Consider the following 22,636-nt stretch of genomic DNA (forward strand, 5'->3'; position numbering starts at 1 on the left):
TGTTTTCTAACTGGTTGGTGACACTCACTGTATTTACATGCACTGGTAGGGTGTGAGCAGGGACTTTGCCTTGCTCTGTGGTAATGTGGTAGTCCCCAGATGTTGTAGGAATTTCTGCTCCTAGTTTTTGAATGGGGAGCTGAGAAGTGGCTTTTAGGCCTAACAGGGCTAAGGAATGCAAGGTTTAAGAAATTGCTGAGATATTTGAGTAGGCCATTTGCAATTTCCCTTTGATCAGCTAACTGGGTTAAAGTGGTTTTAGGCCACAGCATTTGTAGAGAATCTTGTAATTTCCATGATCTGCAGCTTTAGTAGCCTCATCTTTCCCTCATCTTTCAGTTGGCAAACCACAGGCTTTGCTTCTGATTTCTGCCTGGTTTTGTGGGAAACAGCTTTCTTGCCTGCCAGTTATTTTTACTTGAAGCTAGTTCAGCACCTGCATGTCAGCAGCAGTGTGATGCATGTGGCCTTTACATTAATCCAGTTTCAAAATCTGAATTCAGCAAAACCAGTGAGTTCAGTTTAAGATCTCATTAGACTCTCTTTGAACCTTTCCACACTGCTGACATCTGCTTGTTTCTACAGTGAAACTATAGCAATGTCTTCTTTATCTTCACACCCACATGTCTTCTGAATATCATTCAGTATTTGCAGAGCAGCTCTGGGTCACCAAGCACTGCCTGACTCCTCAAGAGCTGTTGATCAGACTTGCCCTCAATGCCCTCCAGAGCTTGGGGCCCTCAGTGCCCTCCACGAACTGAAGGATCCACCTGATATTATCACACCTGCATTGAAGGCTTTTGTATTTAGTCAGGTAAGCCCCCCAAAAGTGCTCTAGAATTATATTCTAACCTTTAATCTTTAGTGTAAATTCATTGTAAATACTTTGGTGATGCAGATATCAGTGGATTTACTTCAGATTAACATCACTATAGGAGAAAGTACAATCTGGATAAAAAGAGAGTTTTGGATTTTTAAAAGTTTGTTTGGCAAAACATATCATGTTTCATTAATGACTCAAGAATGATGCATTATGAAATTGTTGTGAAATCCAAATCTGTGTGTACATAGCTTCTGTATCTTACCTGTTAAAAAAAAGATGATGATACAAGATAGAAAAGCACACATAAAGGGCACATCTTTTCCAAGTGAAAGATTTCCAAAATTTGTAGTAGAAAAATTTCCCTTTGCCTTAAGTAATTTAAAAGCCCCCTTTTATCCTCTCAGTAAGCAGCGTCATTTCCATCAGTCAGGAGAGAAAGGGAGAGAGGAAGCCTAGGCATCTACAGACTCTACTTGTCCTACTTCGTGCATGCTTTCCCAGATGGAATAAATCCACCCTTGGACTTGTTTACTGAGGGTTTTTTTTCTTTCATTGACTGTACAGGAGTCTAAATGACTAAATTAGCATAAGACTTTTCTTGTCTCCCTGCTCTGCTAATTTCCTTCACTACCAGGCTTGGTACATATCCCTCTCCAGCTGATTACACACAACTCATTTCTGCTTTTAGTCATATGCTGTGTGGCAGGGGCTCACCCCCAGGTCTCTCCTGAGTGTCCCAAAGCAAAGACCACAGGGGGATTTGCAACAGACCGAAAAGCAATCAAGAGTTTTCCAGCACTGCTGCAGCCGCTTGGCCAGCCTGGGCGCCGGTGAGGGAAAGCCAGAGTGGATGTGACAGTGCCAGTGGGCAGACCCCAGGCTGGCTGGGACATGCTGAGGAGGTAGGCTGCTGAGAAGCCCAGAGCTTTCCTTCGGTCAAGGCTGACTTGATAAGCAAAGACTTCAAGGGAGATTCATTCCATCTACCTTCAGGCATCTACAGAGCAGATTTCTGCACTTGAATTAGTCACTGTAGGCTCCTTTCTGATGAATGCAGACAAATGTCCACTTCCTAGGGAAGATTTCTTTATCTATTTTAGGCACCTTTTATATGAATTGCTACCTCAAAGTAACTGTTTTCCTGCTGTGACCATAAAGGGTGCCTAGGTGGCTTGAGACCAGAAAAAGTATTGAAAAAGCACAACTCGCTTCAAAGAAAGACAGGAAAGTACCTGAATGATAACTCTGTTAGGGGTTACTAAAATGGTAAAGCACATCATACTGAGCTAAAAAGAATTAAGAGTTAGGAAAGAAGCTTGGGAGATTTATCCAGTTTGCTCCCCATTTCCTTACTCTTCCTAAGCCCCTGCTTGCTGCCTTTGTTAGCTGTTGGGCTGAACCCTTGATCTGATACAGTATGGCCACTCCTGCAATCTTATGACCAGCTCTGGTGCCTTCATCTCCTCTGCAGACATCGGCATTTTATCAGATGAACTGTCTCAAAATTGAGTTCCGGACACTAAACAGTATGTGCTTTTGCAAATTAAACTGCAGTGTAAATAAATGAAAAATACTATGCCAGGAAAGTGGTCTTAGTGTGAAACCTGAGATAAGAAATCAGCAGAATCTGTATTTTTTCATCATGGCTCAATCTACATGACAGCAGTTATGTTTGTGACAGACGGGATATGCCTGATCTCAAAGATCTTGCCCAGTTAGAAAGGCTCTTTGGGAAAGCTTTAAACTAGATTTGAAGGGGAAAGGGGATAGAACCAGTCTAGCTAGAGATAAGCCTGGAGGCAGTACATCAGTGTTTGATGGATAGTGTGCCAGCATGTTCCCTTAGTCTGCTGCCTTTGTGGCAGGGGGATGGAGGTGGATGGAGATTCACATGGCAGCAAAGATGCAGGTGTCATTGAGGTGTTAGAAATCACAGAGATGTGTGAAAGTGGTCATGCAGGACTTAGGGCTTCTACCCTAACAATTGCCCAAATCAAGAACATCTGCACCAGTGCATACAGCATGGGCAACAAACAGGAGGAGCAGGAATTCATCATGCAGCAGGAAAAACCATGATACAGTTGTTAGAATGGAAATAGGGTGAGGAGGCTCACACAACTGGAGTATTGCAGTGCAGTCCTGTCAGCCTGACTTCAGTGCCAGGGAAGATCATGGAGCAGATCATCCTGAAGGCCATCAAATGCAATGTGCAGAACAAGCAGGGGACCAGGCCCAGCCAGCAAGGGCTTGAGAAAGGCAAATCCTGCTTGCCCATCCTGGTCTCCTCCTGTGACAGGGTGACCTGCTCAGTGGATGAGGGAAAGGCTGTGGATGTGTCTACCTAGACTTTATAAATCCTTTGACATCATTTCACACAGAATTCTCCTGGAGAAACTTCTCCAGTGTGGATGGGTACACTGTCCACTGTATGAAATAACTGTCTGGATGGCTGGACCCAAAAAGTGTTGGTGCAAGGAGTTAAATCCAGATAGTGGCCAGTCATGAGTGGTGTTCTTCGGGGCTCAGAATTTGGGCTAATCCTGTTTAATATATTTATTAAATATATTATTTAATATATTTATTATTTATATTTATTATCTATAGTCCTGTTTAATGTATTTAATATATTATCCAGATCTGGGGATCTAGTGCACCCTCAGTAAGTTTGAGGTGACACCGAGCTGTGTGTGAGTGTTGATCTACTGGAGGGTAGGAAGGCTCTGCAGCAGGATCTGGATTGAATCCACGGGTTGAGGCCAATGGTATGAGGTTTAACAAGGGCCAAGTGCCAGATCCTGCACTTGGGTCACAACAACCCCATGCATTCCTCCCAAAAAGTCTCATCTATCTATAATTTCAAAGTTATCAAGGACTAGAAAAGGGTCAAGGAGTATTCCAAAACTGAGAGGGAAAGGTATTTTAGAGTCACTCCTCTTCCCTGAGACGCTTTATTTGAAGTACTACTAAGTGCGGAGCATCTGCTTGGCCTTGAGGGCGAGGGCAAAAAGAGCAGAAAAGCCCTTTTAAGTGATTGCTCAGATGTTCAGAAAAGTGCAAAGGAATGTGTGCAGGGGAGGACATTCACTGAGCAGGGAAGGGAAAGATAACTGCTGAGTGGGGCCATTAACCTGCCAAGTGTGTTCCTCCAAAAAGCAGAAAGCACAGGGAGACCAGCACTAAAGATGATGCAAAAGCAGATTGCTGCATGGAGGAATCCTGGAGCCCCGAGGTGGGTTCTGCAGCCCCTCTCCTGCACAGAGGAGAAAGGTATTGGTGGGAGGGTGGCAGTGGAAGAAACATCATTGCGGGGAGAGCTTTGGTATTTGGTATGTGCACATATTAGCGTGCACATTCCAGCAGAGGCGTACACGGAGCACCTGAACGTTCAGCATCACGCAGTCTTGGTCTGACACACTTACTTTTGTACAAGGCGTATGTTTTTTTATAACGGAGCTGGGAGTGGGTGCTCCTGCCTTGCCGGGGGGAGCCGTAGCCCGGAGGCCGCAGGGAGGCACAGGCTGGCCCGGTGCCGCGGGTGCGGGCACGGCCGGGCGGGGCCGGGGCGAGGGGGGCAGCGCCGGGCCCGGGGGCGGGACGGGACAGGACGGGACGGAGCGGCCATGGGGAAGCTGCTGCTGGTGGCTCTCGTGGGGATAGCGGCAGCCTTGGCTGCGGAGCGGCTGCTGGCGTTCCGGTGGGTGAGCGGGGTTTCGGAGCCGCGGGTGTCGGTGCCGGTGCCGGTGCCGGTGTCGGTGCCGGTGCCGGTGCCGGTGCCGATGCGGTGCCGGCGGGGCGGGACGCGGCTGAGCGACCCCCGGGTGCGGGGCTGAGCCGGGCGGGGCGGCGGGCGCTTCCCTCCGCCCTCCGAGCGGCGGGACACCCGGGCTGGGGCACAGCTGAGCGAGCACCTGCCCTTGCATCAGCGCAGTGTCAGCCAGAGGGAAAGGGCTCTTCGTCATCATCATCATCATTGTCGTCAACATTATCAAGGGAACCGTTCTTTTCCCGGAGAAAATAGAGGCGCTGTGATGCCCTTTTCATCCGGTTTCGGCATGAACTAACTTCGGGACCAGTTATGCAGCGGAAATGCCCTTTGCACTGAGTGGATGTGAAATACTCGCCAGGACGATGTTGGGAGCGAGGGGGACAAGGGGAGAAGGTGCCATGGGGCAGGGGGGTAGCACTTCTGCTTTTATAGAGCCTGCAATTAACAGGGATGTGCCAAAAGCACTGTCTGTGAATTTACCTCATCTCCTGACAGCTGGCCAAACAGTAACCCCAAAACAATTTGCCAGGAACTTGGGTTATTTTCTACCAAAGCTGGACAAAATTAGCCCCTATGTACATGTGGTTTCCTCTGATGGAAAACAGACTTTGGTGATCCTAAGTTGTGACCTCACTTGCTGTGAGCTGAAATACCCAGCCATGTCATGCTCCATATCACACACCTCATGCCATGAGGCATGAATGTGAACACTGGTGTTACAGCAGCTTCTGTCCTGAAAGCTCCCAAATGTGTAACTGGTTCTTTCAGGTCACAAAACTGAGGCTGAATTACTATATTGGGAGGTGACTAAGTCATTATAATTTTGCTGAAGTTCACAAGGACTCCAAATGCCTGATTTCAAAGCCATGACATCCAGCTAATTGACCTTTGGGTATATAGTAATTGCATCCAACTACAGAAGGAGAGCTTTACTGCCTGCACCCTGGTACCTGGCATGGATGATGGCTGCATTAAATCCACCTCAAGTGTTATTGGTGATAGCCACAGTGGTAGTGGGGCCCTCCTGTCCTGGAGTTGCATAAGGTGGGATAGCAGAACTGGAAGATAGTCCCAGGCTTTAGTGGGGTGAGCCATTTCAAAGTGTGAAGAGCAGGGGACTCCACCTCTCCTCCAAACTGAATGAATAAATGAAACATTAGGAATCTGGTAAAGGAGAAGCTCTATGAACAAACAGGATCCCTCTGTCTCTGTATCTCTCTGCGGGTTTTTCCTGTGTGCTGCATTTCCTGCAAACTGCAACGTACCAGCAGTCTTAAGACAGTTGCCAAGTTTGGAAACACACAACCTCAGATCACAATGTACTCTAAAACTAATTTAACACAGTCTTGAGAGGAGAAACTGTAGGTGGTGTTAGCTCTTGCCAAGGGTCTCTTTTATTCATCCCCTACCCAGAGGGCAGGAATTCAGCAAAGACTTTGTGCAGTTCCTTTGGAATTTGTAAAAAAAAAAAAACCCAGAATCAAGTCCAGAAAGATTCATGATTGGTTAGGCTAGAGGTGAGGAAAACTAAAAGAGGTCTTTGACAGTGCAACGGGTTCTTTCTGAAGAAAAGGGAAGGCCTATGGTCTGTGTCCCATGAAGTAGGACAGCAGGTGGAGGACTGAAACTGGAAAGAGAAACTGTGAGGGAAAAGGTGCCATGCACTGGAGTTGCACCAAGTAGCAAAAACCTCTTGCTTTCTTTGAAGTTGCATCCCACACATGTTGCAGGTCCTCCATATTCCAGGCTGCTCTTGGTACGGCCAGTTTGTAATCTGGGCCATCTGGCTGCTTGGCTGAGGCTGTCTGAGCTAGATAAACTGACACATTTTGGAAAAGCCTCTATATATGCTGCAGGCTTGTGACTAGTGTCCTTTTGAATTATTCTCATTCCAGCCTATGAAGTGTTTCCCTGGGAATGCTGTCGGGATATCATCATCCCTTGCTGGCTGCTGGCTGAGTCCCTGCTGTGATTTTGGCTCAGGGTGGCTTGCAGCCTGCCTGGGAAAAGCTGATGAAAATAGGGAAGGGAAAAGCCCTAAGCAGGCAGCAGTGCAAGCTTCAGGCAGGATCACTCTGAGCCACCCTCGAGGGCTTGGTGGGTTTGGCTGTGCCAGTGGGTAAGGGAGCAGCTGATAGCCCTCCTGCGCCGTCTGTGGGCTGGGAGCCAGCGTGATCCTCTGTCAGTACCTCCTCTGCTGGGAGGGTGGGCTTGGGAGGGTAAAAATGCAGGGCTGACATACCCTACAGTGCTCAGCAGTATCACATACTTTTCATATCACTGACTGATACTGCTGTTTAGTTTATGTTTATGCCTAAAACTATAACATAAACATGGCAAGGTTTTGCTATGGGATCTCTGCGTTCAGAATTTCCTGTGCATGCAGCAATAGCCTCAACACATTCATATAATAGTTACTGTGTTAGGTTAAGTGCTTCCTTCTGGGCAGAAAAAAAATTAAATTCTAGCACGCTAGAATACATAGAAATGCAACATATTTTCTTGTGTCACTGTGGACCAGCATGGTCAAACCTCCTGGTTGTGAGGCGTCATTCATGCAGATTTGCAAACAATTTGGAACTGAGGAAATGGAAAAACACAAACTTGTGTGTGCCTGTCTGTATCTGTTTGTACAATGAAGTATGAGCCAGAGGTGGAATTTCATGAGCATTCATGAATGAAATACACACTGATGAAAGGTAATGCTTGGAGTGGTTACCAGGAGAGAAGAGGAGGGGATAGGGTAATTGCTGAAAGCCATACTACTAAGTCCTGCTTGTTGCAAGGAAATGAGCACTCCTGCCTTGCAACACTGCTATTGCTGCTTTTGAATGCAGACCAAAAATGAAGAAAGTGCAGCTGCTGGTGGCCCAGTCACCAAAAATAGGCAGTGGGTTGCAGTAGAAGATCGCCCTCTCCTCTTGTGAAATATTAGTCCTAACTCCAGGGTGCTTCTATATTTAGGTGTCTGAAACCTGAAGAAAGTGTGGTTATGTTATCATCTGAGCTGCAGTGGGTCATGAAAGCTTATTGCTGAAGCTCATGAACAAAATGAAGTTTCTGAAATTACTCAGTGTAGAAGAATCACTTAATCCTTGGTGAAACCATTGCCATGATTTGGGGCAGTTGCTGTTGTTGGTTCTGGAGTTTGCTTATTCAGTATTTTACAGCTGATTTGTTACTGCAACATGGCAGACAAGAAAACTGAAAACTAGGAAAGTTACCTGTTTTAAAATTGTCTGTGTGCTGTTTAACCCTGCTCTTTCCTCTTGCAGGAACAGACTCAATGCTTCACGGGAAGTTGCCCCAGTGAGCCTCCCGAACTGCCGGCTCATTAAAGGGATTGGTACGTGCTTAAAATTACTGAGCACATTGCTTTTGTCCAGCCTTCTTTTGTCACGGCTTCTTAAAGCCAGCTTCCAAGCCTGATCCCAAAACCAAAGTGCTGATTTGACTTTCATTTGCTACTTGGACTTGGAAATAGGGAGAAACTGCAGGAAGAAAATGGTACTGGAAAACTAGCTGGGTATAAGCTGGTATTTAGTTTCTTTTCCTTTTCTTGGAATTGAGCACCTTGCAAACACCTCTGCTTTGCTAAGCCACTTAGGAAGTGATTTGGCTTTCAGATGAGGTGTGCTGGTTCTTCAGGCAGGAACCCACAGGTGGCTCAGCTGGTGGCATCTTGGAGATGGGAAGTGCAGCAGGGGTGGGAGCTTTAGGAGAGAGCCACAGGCACATGGCAAAGGAGTGGCTGCTAGATGCCAGCTGGGATGTCCCTCCTCAGCTGCACATTTTGGGGATATTTAGGAGCTGGCTGGTGCTGTGGTGGCGGTTGCAGCATGAGCTCGGTTGTGCAATGCAGCTGTGAGGTTCCAAAGAACGAGAGGTCATGTTTTTCATCTTAGTCTGGTTTGCAGAGTGGCTGAAATGTTGACTTTGTACTTTGGGCCATGTGTTTGACACACAGCAGTATTTCTGTCTTGTTTTTTTCTCTCCATTTCAGAACACCAGTTTATAAAATGGATAGCTTTGAAATTGATTATTTTTTTGTGTCTCCATTTCTCCCAAAAAAACCCAATGCAGGCTTGATAGCTAAGCATTTCCCCCTCCTTACTATTTTTGGAAATATCTTAAATTATGGTGACATTTTTCTGGATTTTTCATGGGTAAAAAATCATTGGATGAGCTTTTACAGCCTTGCCTTTGAGTTTGCTGAGTCAGTGAGTTGATTTCATAAATCTTGTTCTTCCTTGTGTCAGGATTCAAACGTCTTTATAAAGTCAAATTGCTACTATGGATGCATATACAAGGAGTTCCTGTACTTGAAAATAGGTACAGAAAAAATTTGCATTAAAAAAATTTCCAGGTCTTCTAGATTAAGCTGTAATTTACTCATACAAGACAATGAATAATGCTTGTTGGATGGTGATGAATATAAAATAATTTCTGAGTGATTTTTTTAAGCATATCACTATTGCAATCTTTCTAAGACTTTTTTGCAACACAGTTGCAAAAAAGAGGAAAGAAGGAAACCTAGAAAAGACAAATAGAGTTGTGTTTCATTTCTGAACAGTATCTTGGTTTTTGTGCCTGACATTTACATGCAGATTAGGTTATTTTGGAGAACCTGTCTCTGCTTAGAGGCAGTGAATCCATTTACAGAGCTTCATTTCTGCTTCTTGCTGAATTTTCTTAACGCTGTCCCTTCACACAGAGAACTGCACCTTGCCTTTGCTCTGCAGTTTTCTATTTATTAGAAAAATAAAAACACCAAAAATTAGTTTAGCAGGTCCAGTGTGGCAGAAAGAGAAGTTACAAAGGATTGTACAAACTTAAAAGTTGGCATGTTCACTCAAACATCTTCTAAAACTCATTTGCTGTGACTAGGGGGCTTATATCACTCAGGGTGACCAAGGATCCCTAAAGCTTAAATGCTGCCTGTGTAGTACCACTCAGACATGGGGTTCTGCTGTACTGGATATGCAAGCTTGCTTGCGTGGGTGACTTTGTGTGAGGATGTCTTTGTACATGGATGTCTTGGCCTCCTGGGCCTTTTTCCTTTAAAATGCTAGGATAAAGCTGCATAGACAATCTCTCTTTATTTTAATGTTTAAATCAGTCCTTCTGAACTCTTAAATGTGACATAGGTCCCAGAGCTGGATCAGCTGGATCTGAGCAAAATAACTCTAAACTATCCATTCTGTACATAGAAGAACAAACCTCTGGTACAATCTATGAATTTTAAGTGATGGATTTATAATAAGTGAAGCAAACACAGAGTAAATGGAAGACTTCTCTAGTGGACCCTTTTCTTTCTGTACAATTTCATTTTTTATCTTTTTTAAGACTTTAATCTATTCTGCTTTTCAAATATTGTGCAATATAAGCACAGATGCAAACACTGAACAAACAAAAATTTCAGCTTGTCCTAAGCCTCATTCACAAATACGTAGGAAAGGCTATATTTCTAGAATAAACACTAGCTTCTGAGTTTTATTGGTGTCTCATCATGTTACTGGTTTATAATAAACTAATCATATCTCCTGTACTAATTCCTAAAGTTCAAGAAGCTACTACAGAAGTTGCTAGGAATACTTGCATCTTGGAGCAATTTGTGGGATATGGGCAAAACAGTGTCACACTTTTGGACATGAAATCCAGATAGGTTTTTTCATTAGATACACCTGCAGAGTACATCATACTAAGACAAAATAAAGAACAATAAAAAGCCAACATTTCTAAAGTAGGCAGCACTTTTCAACACTATCTTCTGATTTTTCTTAAATGCCACTTCTTCAGATAATCCCATGGAGAAGCTGGGCTCGGTGATAGAGTTAAGCACCAGAGTGCATGGAAGTGATACCTAAGGGGTCAGTTCCTAACTCTGCCGGCTCACAGAGTGTCTGGAGCAGCAGCAGCAGCAGCACAGAGCCCTCCCAAAACAGGGCGTGCAGGAGAGTCCCTGTGGCCAGCTGTGTGTCTGCAGCCCCTCCTGGGTGTGCTGAGTCAGCAGTACTGTGCTGACTCAGCATTCCACTGCTCTCCTGACACCACTCGCTTCCACACATTCCAGGGCCTGGCCAGGGAGCACCCAAAATGTGCTTTGCTGGGCAGTTTCTCTTGAAGCAGCTGGGTGCAGGGCTCTCACTGCGTTCCTTCCGCGGGAAACTGGTGGTTTTTAATTATCTGCTCCCAATTAGCCTGCTCATCTTTCTGCTTGGCAGCCTCACTGATTCAGTAGCGATAAATGATTAGATCTCTGTTTATTCGCTTGCCACTGTGTACTGCCAGTAAAAGCTGTCTGTCCAGCTCATGTCACCATGGCAATTGAACCTCTCGGCATTTATTTATGCTATTAGCCTCGCAGCAATCCTGGGAAGTGGAGAATTGCAGCCAACCCCATTTTATAAATTAACCCAGAGCTGGAGAGACTGGGGCAAAAGAAATGAGTTTGTGGCTTAAACCAGAATGTAAGCTGAGCTGAGAAAAAAAGGGAAGAAGAGCCCAAATTCAAAACTTTAATTGAAAAATACAGGCTCTAAGTGTCTCTGGACACATCAGTACAGATGTTGTCTCCTGCCTGAATTAGTCAAAATTTAGAACCTAGGGGTGGGATAGCAGCTGACTCCTCCCAAAATGCATCTTCAGACTTTTTGCTCTTCAGAAGGCAGGGATACTCTGCTTGTTGCTGTCATGGGACAGAGCAGGAACTTGCTGAGGCTGAGGAGCTGGCCCTGGCCAGAAGTGAGATGTTGTGCCACTGCATCTTCCCAGGATTGAGCTGGGGAGGAAATTTCCTGAATGGGTGAATTTGGGGTTCTGGTTCCTCTCCACAGAGGCTGTCAGTGATCCCAGGATAAATTACAGCCGAGCCAAACCAGTGCTTGGATATAGGAGTTGCTTAAAAGCAAACAGTAAACCCAGCTCAAATTTGCAGGTGCTTCCTTGGAAGGAGGTGTTGAGGTGCAAGGGATTGTGTGACCCATGCAGGCTCACACGTGTGGTTATGGCAAAGCAGGAGGGGGTGTGGAGACATGGGACAGCTGGGTGGAAAAACCTGGGGTTGATGGCTCTGATAAAGAAAACCTGCTGAAGAATTTTCTTTAAGCAGATGCTCCTGAGTGGTTTCCCTTATCATCTGGAAAGTGGCTTGTGAGGAATGCTGTTTTTGCTGGTGATTTGGAGAAGAGAGGAGAGGCTTCTCAGGGGAGTGGTGCAAACGTGGGATGGCAAACAGGCTTCAGCACTGGAATAAAAGCTCTTTGGAGAGTGCTTGATGAAAGCCTAAAATTGTTCTAGTGTTCTTACTGAAGGGTTTTTATTTTATCTTTCTTTCTTAGCAGGGAAAAATATTACAGGAGCTACAGGAACTGGCAATATTGGAAGTGATTACCTGTAGTTGAAAGTGAGGTCTAACTATGAAAGCCCTTAGCTGTTACAGATATAGTAGGTTCTCTGTCACTTGAGAGCTTTAACTAAATATTTGGCAATCCATCTTTATGAAGTGTCCTAGCTCAATCAGGAGAACTGGTGTGCACAATTCCCACAGCTGCCTTATGCAAGCCTGAGGCTTGAGTTAAGGGTATGGTCCCGGCCTGGAAATCTCCTTGCCCACACTAATTGCTTGCTGCAGAACATATCCTCAGGAGCTGGTGGTTCATCCCACACCTGGTGATTAATCTCACAACATCTAGGGGCACATGGAGCTGGGTAGGAGACTGCCTGACCACTGCAGGGGCACCCCTGGGCCCCCAAAATAGGTGAACCCTGGTACTGTTTCCTAACCTGATGTGTTGTCTTCTGTCTTTTAATGCAGTGTGATCTTTCCTACCAAACTTCATCATGTGTGCGGTCATATCAGAAAGGGTCATTCATGAGAGCTGGAATTGTAGTTAAAGGGATTTTTTTTCCAATGGGAAATACTTAATGTCACTTGAAAACCCCTGTTTATCTGTGTTTTGCAGAAGCTGGTTCAGAAGACATTGATATACTTCCCAATGGACTGGCTTTCATCAGCTCTGTAAGTTCCCATGCCACCTCCCCATGCTGGGCCTTGCCTGCTTCCTTATCTGCAGAAACCATAGGTGAAAACAGCAGGAGGGGCTCTGTTCTACAAGGCTGAGTGGCTCCAAAAGAAGAGCCCAATCTTGTGTTGGCTTAGCCATCATTTCCCTCTGAGCAAACATGTTTCTTGACACAGAAGTGGTGTTGGTGGCTCTGACACAGGTATCCTGTTGCACAGACTTACCTGGCCACGTAACCTTGACTTTCTTCCACGCTGCCTCATTGAAATGTTGAGATGTCAATTCTCTGCTGTGTTAAGATGTGTTATTTCCCTAACTTAAAAAAAAAAAAAAAATCAAATTTGTGTATAGATTTTGCTGTTCCTGATTTTTTTCTTAGCCTTTAGGAGATAGGTTTTCAAGCTTTGCAATTAGGATGGCTGGCGATTATTTTCTAAAACAAAAGCTGATGTTCTCATCTATGTGCTCCAGGGGCACCGAGGTAATGATAATGTTGTAAAATCCACGCCAGGAACTGTGAGCTGTGCATTGCTGCTGTTTCCCATGGCTTCACCATGTGTGATGCAGTCTGGCTGGGCTGCCAGTTTGTCCCCACTGTGTGTCAGTTTGCAGACGCACGAGATGTGGCTGTGGTGCCTTGGGCATGGCTGCTTGTGCCCCAACACAGCCTCCTCCCTCTGCCAGGGGTGGGCAGAGCCAGTCCTTGCACCTCCCTCACTGCCCAGCAGCCTGGAGCAGAAGGACATCCTCATGTGTGCTTGCAAGTCCCATCACGGCCCCAGCCTTTTCAGCCCTGTGATGCTCTTGTTTACCTTTATCCAGGAATTATTTTCTTATGTTTGGATTCTACAGGGCTTGAAATATCCAGGATTAAAGAGCTTTGCTCCAGATAAGCCAGGTGAAATATTTTTGATGGATTTGAATGAAGACAGTCCCAGAGCAGTGGAACTGAGAATCAGCCGAGGGTTTGATCTGGCATCGTTTAACCCTCACGGAATCAGCACCTACATAGACAGAGGTAAAGAGCTCGAGATGGTGGCAAATATCAGCCTAGAGAGCACAATCAGGAATCCCTTTGCAGCCTTGTCTTGCACCCTCAATGATTGTTCTTGCTGGAAGACAAAAAGGTTTTGGGGTCTTTTTACCTTTGGTTTGCTCTTTTCTAAATGTCAGTTGCTAAAGGAAACACACTTCTGCAGAATTTCAGTTTGTCTGAAACAGAAAGATGCCCTGGATTTTAAAAGGAAAGAAAACATGGTAAAAGAGTAGAAAACTGCAGAAAATTGATTTTATGTTTACATCTGTCTTACACCATGTTCAAGTGTTTTGAGGAGATACATCCTTCACTGACTAGTAGTGCCCAGAATGGAAACTTTTGTGGCAAAACAGGAAATTATCAAATCTCTGTACATCACCAAAACCTCCGTTACTCTTTGGCCAAGCCAGGATTTCTTCTCCAAGATACGTTCTCCTGTGTCAGGGTCTGATTATCAATAAAGTATTTTTTTTTCCCCTGTCCTTTCATTGGGGATTTTAGCAGGGCAATTAGAGTTCTGCAAATATAAAGAGAACAATTGCTGCAGCTTGACCTACATCCCCATACAGTCACCCTTTAAGGGAAGGTGTTGGAAGAGTCAGTGGTGGCTAATGTAGGGTCCTGCCAGAAAGGCTGGACAGATGGGCTGCAGCCCTGCACAGAATGCAGGAGAAGGATGCTCCTTCCCCTCTCCCAGGGGATGTGGTAGACAAACCCAAACTGCCTGGGCCACAAACCCTTCTTCCAGCTGACTGGGGCTGTTTCACAGATTGCAAAACCCAGTGGCTTGGGTATAAGGATGAGGTGGTCACTTCTTTCTTCCTTGGAAGAAACAGCAAAATTCTAGTTGTCACAGCAGTTCCCTGTAGAACAGCCTGGGAGAAAAGCAGCTGGAGGTCTGGATGTGGTTGGAGGCATTTTGCAGAATGTGGGTACTTGTCCCTCTGCCTCTGCAGAGCCATGAGACACCAAACTCAGCAGGTGCTCTGTACTTGAGGCTGCCTCAGGGCTGGGGGTGCTCAGCCACACCAACTGTTGCAGAGAATTCAGCTGTTTCCATTTCTTTTTCAAGATGACACCGTGTACCTCTTTGTTGTGAACCATCCCCACCAGAAGAGCACAGTAGAATTGTTTAAATTTATAGAAGATGATAATTCTCTTGTACACCTGAAAACCATTCGACATGACCTTCTGACAAGGTACTGGACTCAAATACAGTCTTCCCTCAGATCAGACTGCATCGGTGAAATCCAGTGTAGGATGATTTTTGGGTTTAGGCTATTATTAATATGAGATACTTCCTCTTTAACCAGCATCCCTGTTTCTGTTATTGATTACTTCTTATCTGTGTAATCAAAAGCAGTGTTTCTTCAATCTCTTCTCTAAATTAGAGTTTTAGTAGTTGTATCACTAAATTAGTCTTAAGCACTGCTGTGACTGATGCCAGTGAATTAACTTGGCATCCATTTCTCCTTTGTTCATGTAACCCACACTCAGGTCATTGCAGATATGAGTCTCCAGCTATTTTATTCTCTTTTTTTATTTTAGATTTTCTACACTGTAGAAATAAACATACATTTAGCTTTTTCTGGTTTTTTTTTTAATACAAAATTTTTAGATCTGTCCTACTGTGATATGATTGTAAAATAAACAGCCAGATTGATAAAGCTGTCACAACACCTACTTGTTCTGTTTTCTACTTGAATGTAATGAAAAAGAAAATAATAATAATGGTATAATCATTTCCATGTACTTACAGTCAGGTAGCCAGATCTTTAGCTGATGCCATATAGTCATGTTCAGGTGTCAGCACTGCAGTAGTAGAAAATAGAAGTAAAAAGGATCTAAATAATTTGGTGACTACTTTAAATACGTCTATAATTGCAGCCTCTTTATGGGCATTAATGACCATGTCCTGACTGTATTCTGGGCAGTCCTAAAAAGGTCCTTCATACCTCTCATTTAATTTTTATTTTGTTTAAAATTTCCCCATCTCTTTATTTCTTTTTTAGTGTGAATGATATAGTTGCCATGGGACCAGACAGTTTCTATGCTACCAATGACCACTACTTCTCCGACTTCATCTTGATGTTCTTAGAAATGTTCTTGGGTTTAACCTGGTCAAATGTTGTTTACTACAGTCCAAAAGAAGTTAAAGAAGTCGCATCTGGGTTTTATTCAGCCAATGGAATTAACATTTCACCCGATAGGAAGTAAGTTTCTTCTTACATTAGATTTTGTTTGATCACACAGAAGTGTCTGGAGATGCTAATTTGTGCAGGTGGTACCTCTGTGGTCAGGTGTCTGAACTGGTTCACGTAAGGCAAGGTGCTGCCCGTGCCACACAAGTGATGCAGAGTGTTTGTAGCACAGAAGTTTAGCAGCAATGTTTGCTGCACGGTGTGGTACTTTATAGGCAATAAGGTCAACAGTTGCTGCATTTTAACCAGCTGATACAGGAGTTTGTGTGTCTTGTTTGCAAGGATTAATGGGGCAGGGTTTCTGCAAGCAGGGAGTGCTCCACAGTCCTACATCTGTTTGACTAAATCAACCAGTCCTGTGGTGCGGACAGGTGATTTTAAAAAAATAAATCGTAATTGTGACTTTCTGGTTCCAATTCTTATTTCAGTGTCATAATGGGAAAATTGGCACAGTGTGAAGCTACACTGGCACTCAGCAGGTTGTGTTCAGTGCCCTGTGGCTGGCTTGCAATGTCTGTTTGTGTGTGGGCTTGCACAGGAGGAACTGTCTGGTTTTGGTGTCTGCTTACTCATATACATTATGAGGTGCTTTTCTTTCTTTTGAAGGTACATCTATGTTGCAGATATATTGGATCACAATGTCTATGTCATGGAAAAACATGCTAACTGGAGTTTAACCCATGTGAAGGTAAGGTGCTGCTGTTCCATGAAGAAGAGGCAAATCTAGATTTTGAACAGAAAAGTTTTGATGAATGCTTGCGATCTCAGCATGATCATCTGTAAAGCTCTGATCTGGGTGGCTCCTGCCATTACAGAGTTTCAGGTCTTCCACCCTCCCACCAACAACCAGGGAAGAATCCTTGGGAATGCTGTTGAGCTGTAGTGGAAGGCTGCCTCAGGCAGTGTGGGTCAGAGCACTGAAAGCATCCACAGACCGGTAGGTGTGAATGAGCTGATGGGGGAAGCTGAGAACAGCAAACTGGTTTCTCACAGCATAGGGGTGGGGATGATGCATACCATGGGAAAAGGAAAACAGAAATGGGGGAAAAAGTTTTTCTTAAAAAAAACAAACTAGTCTAAGTTGTGTCAGATGAGACAAGTCTGTTGGTTATGTTGTAGTTTATTTCCAGGATTTCTGATAGATTTAACTTCCTGTTTTTCCTGTGTTGGACAGATGCTGCAGCTGGACACTCTGGTCGATAACTTGTCTATTGACCCTCACACTGGAGACATCTGGGCAGGATGTCATCCCAATGGGATGAAGCTGTTCTACTATGATCCTGAAAATCTTCCTGCATCTGAGGTGCCTTTTGGGAGACATCACTGGTCTCTTGGCTATGTCTGTGCCAGAAAGTTGTTTTATTAAAATGATGCTGGTATAACTTAACTGCATTTCATACAAAGTGCTTGGCACAAAGTGCCTTTGTTAAAGCAGAGACCAAGCTGGCTTCTGCACCCAAGTGAGAGCCTGATCAGCATATACTCTCTAACAATCACCTATTCAATAGGCAATAACTAAATAATTTCCAACCAGTAGCTCAGAGTCACTCAGAGTGACCAGAGTAATTCTGGACTCTCAGGCCACTTCCTGTGCAGCTGTGGGCATGCACACAGATTCTGATGAAATGCATTAATTACCTCTTTGCCAAGCTAAATATAATTGACTGAGTGCAGAGTGTGACCAGAAATGTTTCCACAGGAATGATTAATCTGTGCAAGTGTAGTTCATCTGTAGGTAACACTGTAATTCTTTCTAAGAAATCAGTGAGGTACTGGCATCAGGGAGATAGTGGCTGTGAGTGCAGCTGGCTCCATTTGATTTCAGCCTTGTCTGAAGCTCCCTGTAAGACACTTCTCAAAATTACTATGTTCAATAGCAAGAGATTTATGATACCAGGCAGTTGTTTACTCTGTCTGTGAGAAACATGAAAATAAGAAGATATTAACTAATTCCTAGTCTGGAAAAAAAATACGCATGTTCCTAGTGGTGGGGACAACTGCCTTACTTCTTTACAGATGTTGTACAACAACTATTAAAAAAAATCTAAAAAAACCCCAAAAAACTCAGTATTCATGGACCATGCTTCACTAAAGCTCTCTTACAGGAATCACATGGTTGTAATTATCAGCAGCTAATCATTCTTACTAATTTGTTTAAGTTAACATGCTGATGCTCCCCCTATCCCTGGAGCATTTTCACCTGTGACCATTTCAATGGATGTATCCTCCCGCTCCGGCAGGTCCTGCGCATCCAGAACATCCTCTCGGAGCAGCCTGTGGTGACACGTGTCTACTCTGACAACGGCTCTGTGCTGCAGGGAAGCTCAGTGGCATCCATCTACGAGGGAAAACTGCTCATTGGCACCGTCTTCCACAGAGCTCTCTACTGTGATCTATAGCTCGTCACGGGGAAGACCTGCTGCGGTGGAAAGGATTTAATTCCTTGGGAACTCAGTTTCTGCTAGATCTGCTAACAACAAGACTGTTCCAATAAAGGTTAACTACAGTAATGGAAATGTATTTTAGCCTTCCTCTCCAAAATGAGACTTCTACACAATAGTAAAGGAAATGGAATTGAAGGTGAGAGATCAGTTTGTCTGTGTAATGGGGAGGACTCTACGTTGTTAACACAGGGTAGCCTTGAAGTTCAATTTTGTATTGCAAATGACTAAACTGTCAGACACTGAACAATGTGCTGGCTGGATTTCTAGTTTGTTGTTTGGTTGTTTTTTTCCTCCATGAGAAATCTGATTTTGTAAATGAGAATTGCTGGCTACCGGTGTGGTGTGCATTCTTGTCATTGACACCTGGGCCTTCCGAGGGACTGATCTAGGGGTTTTTCTTCCAAACCTTCCTGTTGGCTTTCCCTAATGCTTCCAAAATAACTGGAAAGAGAATAAGTGTTATTTTAGTCTCGTTCATTTCCCCTTCCCCCTTAAAGCCATTTCCTAATGTTGCTTCAGTTTCATAAATTTGTTTTAATTTGATGAGAAAAGAGTAGGGAATTGCTTTGGAGAGGTTTCTTACTGGGAGAAGGGAATTTAGAAAAGCATTTTTTTCTCTTAAAGAGTAGTAAACACCTCCTGCACACCTTCAGCAGGAAGTTCATTAGAAGTTCCTGTTGTCTGTCACCCCAAAGGGAGCATTTCTGGGCACTTGGCAGCTATTCCCCTGAGCCATGGTCACACATGTTCTGTGTTTAATTTCAGCTGGTGTGGAGCAATTTCTGTGGCACAGCTGTGCACCAGGCAGCCCTTCATGTTTACCTGGCATCAGTTACTGGCATTTTGCACTGCCAAAAGCCCCCCAGGTTTCCTTCAGCTAGTGTTTTTGGGATGATGTCATTAGCAATGAACTGAACTCATTATCCTTTGAAGCTGGAGCTCGTGGAGCTAGCTTTTCTTGCATTAGTGTAGATGCCCTTACCCTCAGAGCAGCTCCTGCTGTGCTTTCTGTGAGAGTTCCCACCTGTGATCAGCTCTCCAGTTTTGTGAGAGTTGCTGACATTCAGCTAAAGGCTCCGTGTTTGATATGGGATCTCTCCTGCTGGGGTTGCCACTGTCCTGCCTGCACTGGCCCTTTTCAGCATCTTGGCAGCCCCTCCGAATGCTGCCACCAGACATCCCCGAGGGCCACCAGCCCCTCTCCATCTTCAGCTGATGCAGTAGCTTTTCCTCACTGCAGTTCTTCCACCACTGTGGAGAAGAAAGGCTGCTCCTGAAGTGCAAGCATGGGAAGAGAAAGCCAGTCCCTGGGTGCCGATTGCTAAGCTGGCTTTGCTGCTCCCTCCTGCCGCCTGCTGCAGCACCAGCCACAGCCCCTCTACTCTGAAGAGTAGAGGGGAAGTCCAAAAAACACAGGAGTGCTTCTGCCTTTAAGACAGACCAAATAACCTGCTCTGTAGTGGCCCAAACACTGAGATAGGATATGGAGTATGTGCAAACTCTCCTGTGTCTGTGTTCTGCTGTTCTGGCTGAGAGGAGGCAGTACTGCAGGCTGAGTTTTGGGTGACCAGTGTCCCTGGACAGTAAATGTGTGTGTACTGACACCTCTTGGCTCCTGCACCTTTCCTTTCTAACAAGCCTAATGGCTTTCACCCACTGGTAGGAAAAGAGTAACTGCTCCTTTCCTGAGCCAAAGGCACAGCTCTAATGAGCGGGAAGTCAGAGCCAGGGCTTGTGGCCGGGGCTGTGCTGCTCTATGGGAAGGAGGGTGTCATCCCTCTTCTCTGCACAGCTGAGCGAGCTGTGGGTCTTGCCACATCCCTTCCTGTCCCCAGAAAGCCTCTGCTCCACCCCAAGTCCCCCCCCCGCCACTGGCTCACTGGCACAGACACCGTGGTGTAAGGCACATCCCTGGGCACACGAAGCTGTGTGAGGCTGAAGAGCAGCCAGTGCCATGCTGGCCCTTCCAAATGCCAGCAGCTGCCCTCTGCTGCCACGGCAGACAGCTCGTACCACCTGCCTACCCCCGGTGGTCCTGTTATTTGTGATGTTTTGTACCAAACAGCACGTGCTGCAGGGGTCAGTGGTGGCTGAGGGGCACACTTGGTGTCAGGTAATCCCACCGCTGATGCACGTGTCTCTGGGGGGCAGCTCTGCATTAGCAGGTCCATGCACGAACTGCTTACAGCTCCTCTCCCAAATGCTCAGTTATCTGGGGACCTGAGCACTGCGCAGGCTTCACTGTCTGCCCATGAAGGCTTTGGTGCAAGGACTCTTCGGTTTGGATCACAGTTCTGAGTCTTTTGCTGCCCATGGCCTGCAGCCCTTCCACAGAGCAGAGCCAGCCCTAAATGAGGGCAGCTTTTGTCTCATCCCTTTGCTGTACTTTGGCATTACCTAACTGGCTTTCCCGCTCCTTCCTTAGTAACTCCTCTCCCTGCAGGACACTTGCAGCTTCCCTCCTAAGTGATGTACTTTCTTACAGGAACTTGTAATCCATTTTCAGCCTTGAAGAACTGATGTCATTCCCAGAGCTCCAGCTGAAAGAACTGCTCTGAAGGAAGTTCTCACAGTAAGGATAGGTTGGGCTATTCACTCATTTGTGATTAGCCATCAGTGGCTTGTGCCACTTTTTGTTCTGAATTGCTATGTTCTAAACAGTTACATCATATGTTAATGGCAGTGACACAGCTGAAATGCCAATCAGCCACTCTGCAGGTCCTGGATTTACTCTTTGGTTGTAGAAGGGCAACAGCCACTTCCCTCAGCAGTGCAGAAGTAACCCATCAAAGCATTATTTTCCTATTTTACTGTTCCTTAAAGCATCTTCAAATGAGAAAACCTACATGTTGCTGGATCTTGTCAAACTTCTATTTTTTAAATTGGTTTTGGCCTTTCAGAAAATCAAGACTATCTTCACTCGTCACTGGCTTTTTTTTTCTGTTCTAAACTTCTCCTGTGCTGAGGAGTTTCTGTCGGTGTGCCTAAAGCTGAACCATGGGCAAGCAAGGGGCCTTCTCTTTTATCACAGCATTTGAGAGAAGAGACATCGTAGCCATCTGCTGTACCAGTAACATTCTGACCTGAGGCAGGCAAGGCAGGAAGCCCATTGCCAACCTCCTCCACAGGTATCCAGAGGTGGGAATTGGAGCAGGGACACCAGTGTTCCCTGGTGCTGGGCAAGTGTTGAGCAGCAAGTGCTGGGGGACAGCTTCTACCTCCTGGCAGCCTCAGTGCAGAAACAGCAGTGATGTAGGAACAGCAAGATGCAACAGCTCAAAGCCTGGCTTCCAAATTACATGGTAACCTGCACACTAAATCAATACTAAAGTAAATTAATACTAAATACTTATTTTAATAAAATTTAAAATTAAAATGAAAAATTAAAAAAATAAATACTAAATTAATGCTAAAGTAAATGCAGGCCTGCAAGCCCAAGGAGGGCATACCCCATTATCTTTAAGATGCTGCAGAGACTGCAGCAGTTCTGGGCATTTCCAAAACCCAGCCGTAGCTATCTGAGACAACCTGCACAAACAAGACATATGTACAGATGCCTCCAGCCTAGGGAGCTGCCGAGCAGACACATTTTACATGTCAGCTGTGGACCTAGAGCCTCTTAGTATATCTATTTTAATTAAGATAATAATTTTATGAATTGAGGATTCTTTTTATCTTCTTGCAGTGGTGGCTGTATTAGAGGAAGGCAAGATTTATTATTCAGTCGTTAGGAAACACAAACTGGGTTAGACAGATTAAGTGCACAGTATTTGGCCTAGATTCTGCCAGATGTAAACCCACTGAAATAACTACAGAAATTGCACAGTCTGTGCCCTTCAATTTCCCTAAATTAATGCTTTACTAAAATCCAATAAATAAAAGACGTATTAAACACATTCAGTAAAAGAACTGCTGGACTTTGAATGTATAAAATGCCCATTTTAACTAACCTACACTTGAGTGTAAAATGTTTTTATGTAACAAAACCAATCCAGATCTTTTAAACACACAAACATTGACCAGTATCAATGTGGAAACACCCTATTTTTACATCAACCTCCAGCAAAAGACTGCATGCTAAATTTCATCTACATATGAAGAAAAAATACAATTTTTTTCCTTAATTTTTTTTTTTTTTTTACTTCTTTCTACATAGTTACAAAGTATAAATGAGACCCACTTGGAGGCTTATGAATCATGCCAATTTGGCCAAGAGCTGGGATTAAAATAATCTTCAGTTGAGCAGAAGGAAGCAAACAACAAGCAGGGCAAGGTACATATTCACCTGACCCCCTAGCCTGACCCATGCAGCTGTCCAGTCATCCTCACCATTTATTATTTC

General features: G+C 44.8%; 1 protein-coding gene across 3 annotated transcripts; it reads left to right on the plus strand.

Moving 5' to 3' along the window:
- The first annotated feature begins 3,979 nt into the window (after nucleotides 1–3,979).
- Nucleotides 3,980–22,190, plus strand: LOC102101075 (serum paraoxonase/arylesterase 2). 3 transcript variants are annotated; one of them, XM_088063912.1, is made up of 9 exons: nucleotides 3,980–4,052; nucleotides 7,865–7,935; nucleotides 12,554–12,609; nucleotides 13,466–13,631; nucleotides 14,722–14,848; nucleotides 15,662–15,862; nucleotides 16,457–16,538; nucleotides 17,025–17,153; nucleotides 18,091–22,190. In XM_088063912.1, the coding sequence occupies exons 1-9, from the start codon at nucleotides 4,006–4,008 to the stop codon at nucleotides 18,247–18,249; spliced, it is 1,038 nt and encodes a 345-aa protein (XP_087920038.1). In that variant the 5' UTR covers nucleotides 3,980–4,005; the 3' UTR covers nucleotides 18,250–22,190. The 3 variants fall into 3 exon arrangements, with proteins under 3 accessions (XP_087920038.1, XP_087920031.1, XP_005518868.2); XM_088063905.1 differs by having other exon boundaries at nucleotides 3,996–4,090; XM_005518811.3 differs by lacking the exon at nucleotides 3,980–4,052 and adding an exon at nucleotides 4,420–4,517.
- The last annotated feature ends 446 nt before the right edge of the window (nucleotides 22,191–22,636 follow it).

Source organism: Pseudopodoces humilis, chromosome 1 (genome assembly GCF_049639895.1).
Source record: "Pseudopodoces humilis isolate 2021_Gansu_Grassland_sample_001 chromosome 1, ASM4963989v1, whole genome shotgun sequence".
Taxonomy (NCBI): domain Eukaryota; kingdom Metazoa; phylum Chordata; class Aves; order Passeriformes; family Paridae; genus Pseudopodoces; species Pseudopodoces humilis.

Bases quoted from the DNA above. Each gene is read 5' to 3' on its own strand.
- LOC102101075 (XM_005518811.3), top strand. From the start codon at position 4,444: ATGGGGAAGCTGCTGCTGGTGGCTCTCGTGGGGATAGCGGCAGCCTTG. The intron at 4,518-7,864 runs GTGGGTGAGCGG...TTCCTCTTGCAG, and splicing joins GAGCGGCTGCTGGCGTTCCG to GAACAGACTCAATGCTTCAC. The intron at 12,610-13,465 runs GTAAGTTCCCAT...TGGATTCTACAG, and splicing joins GACTGGCTTTCATCAGCTCT to GGCTTGAAATATCCAGGATT.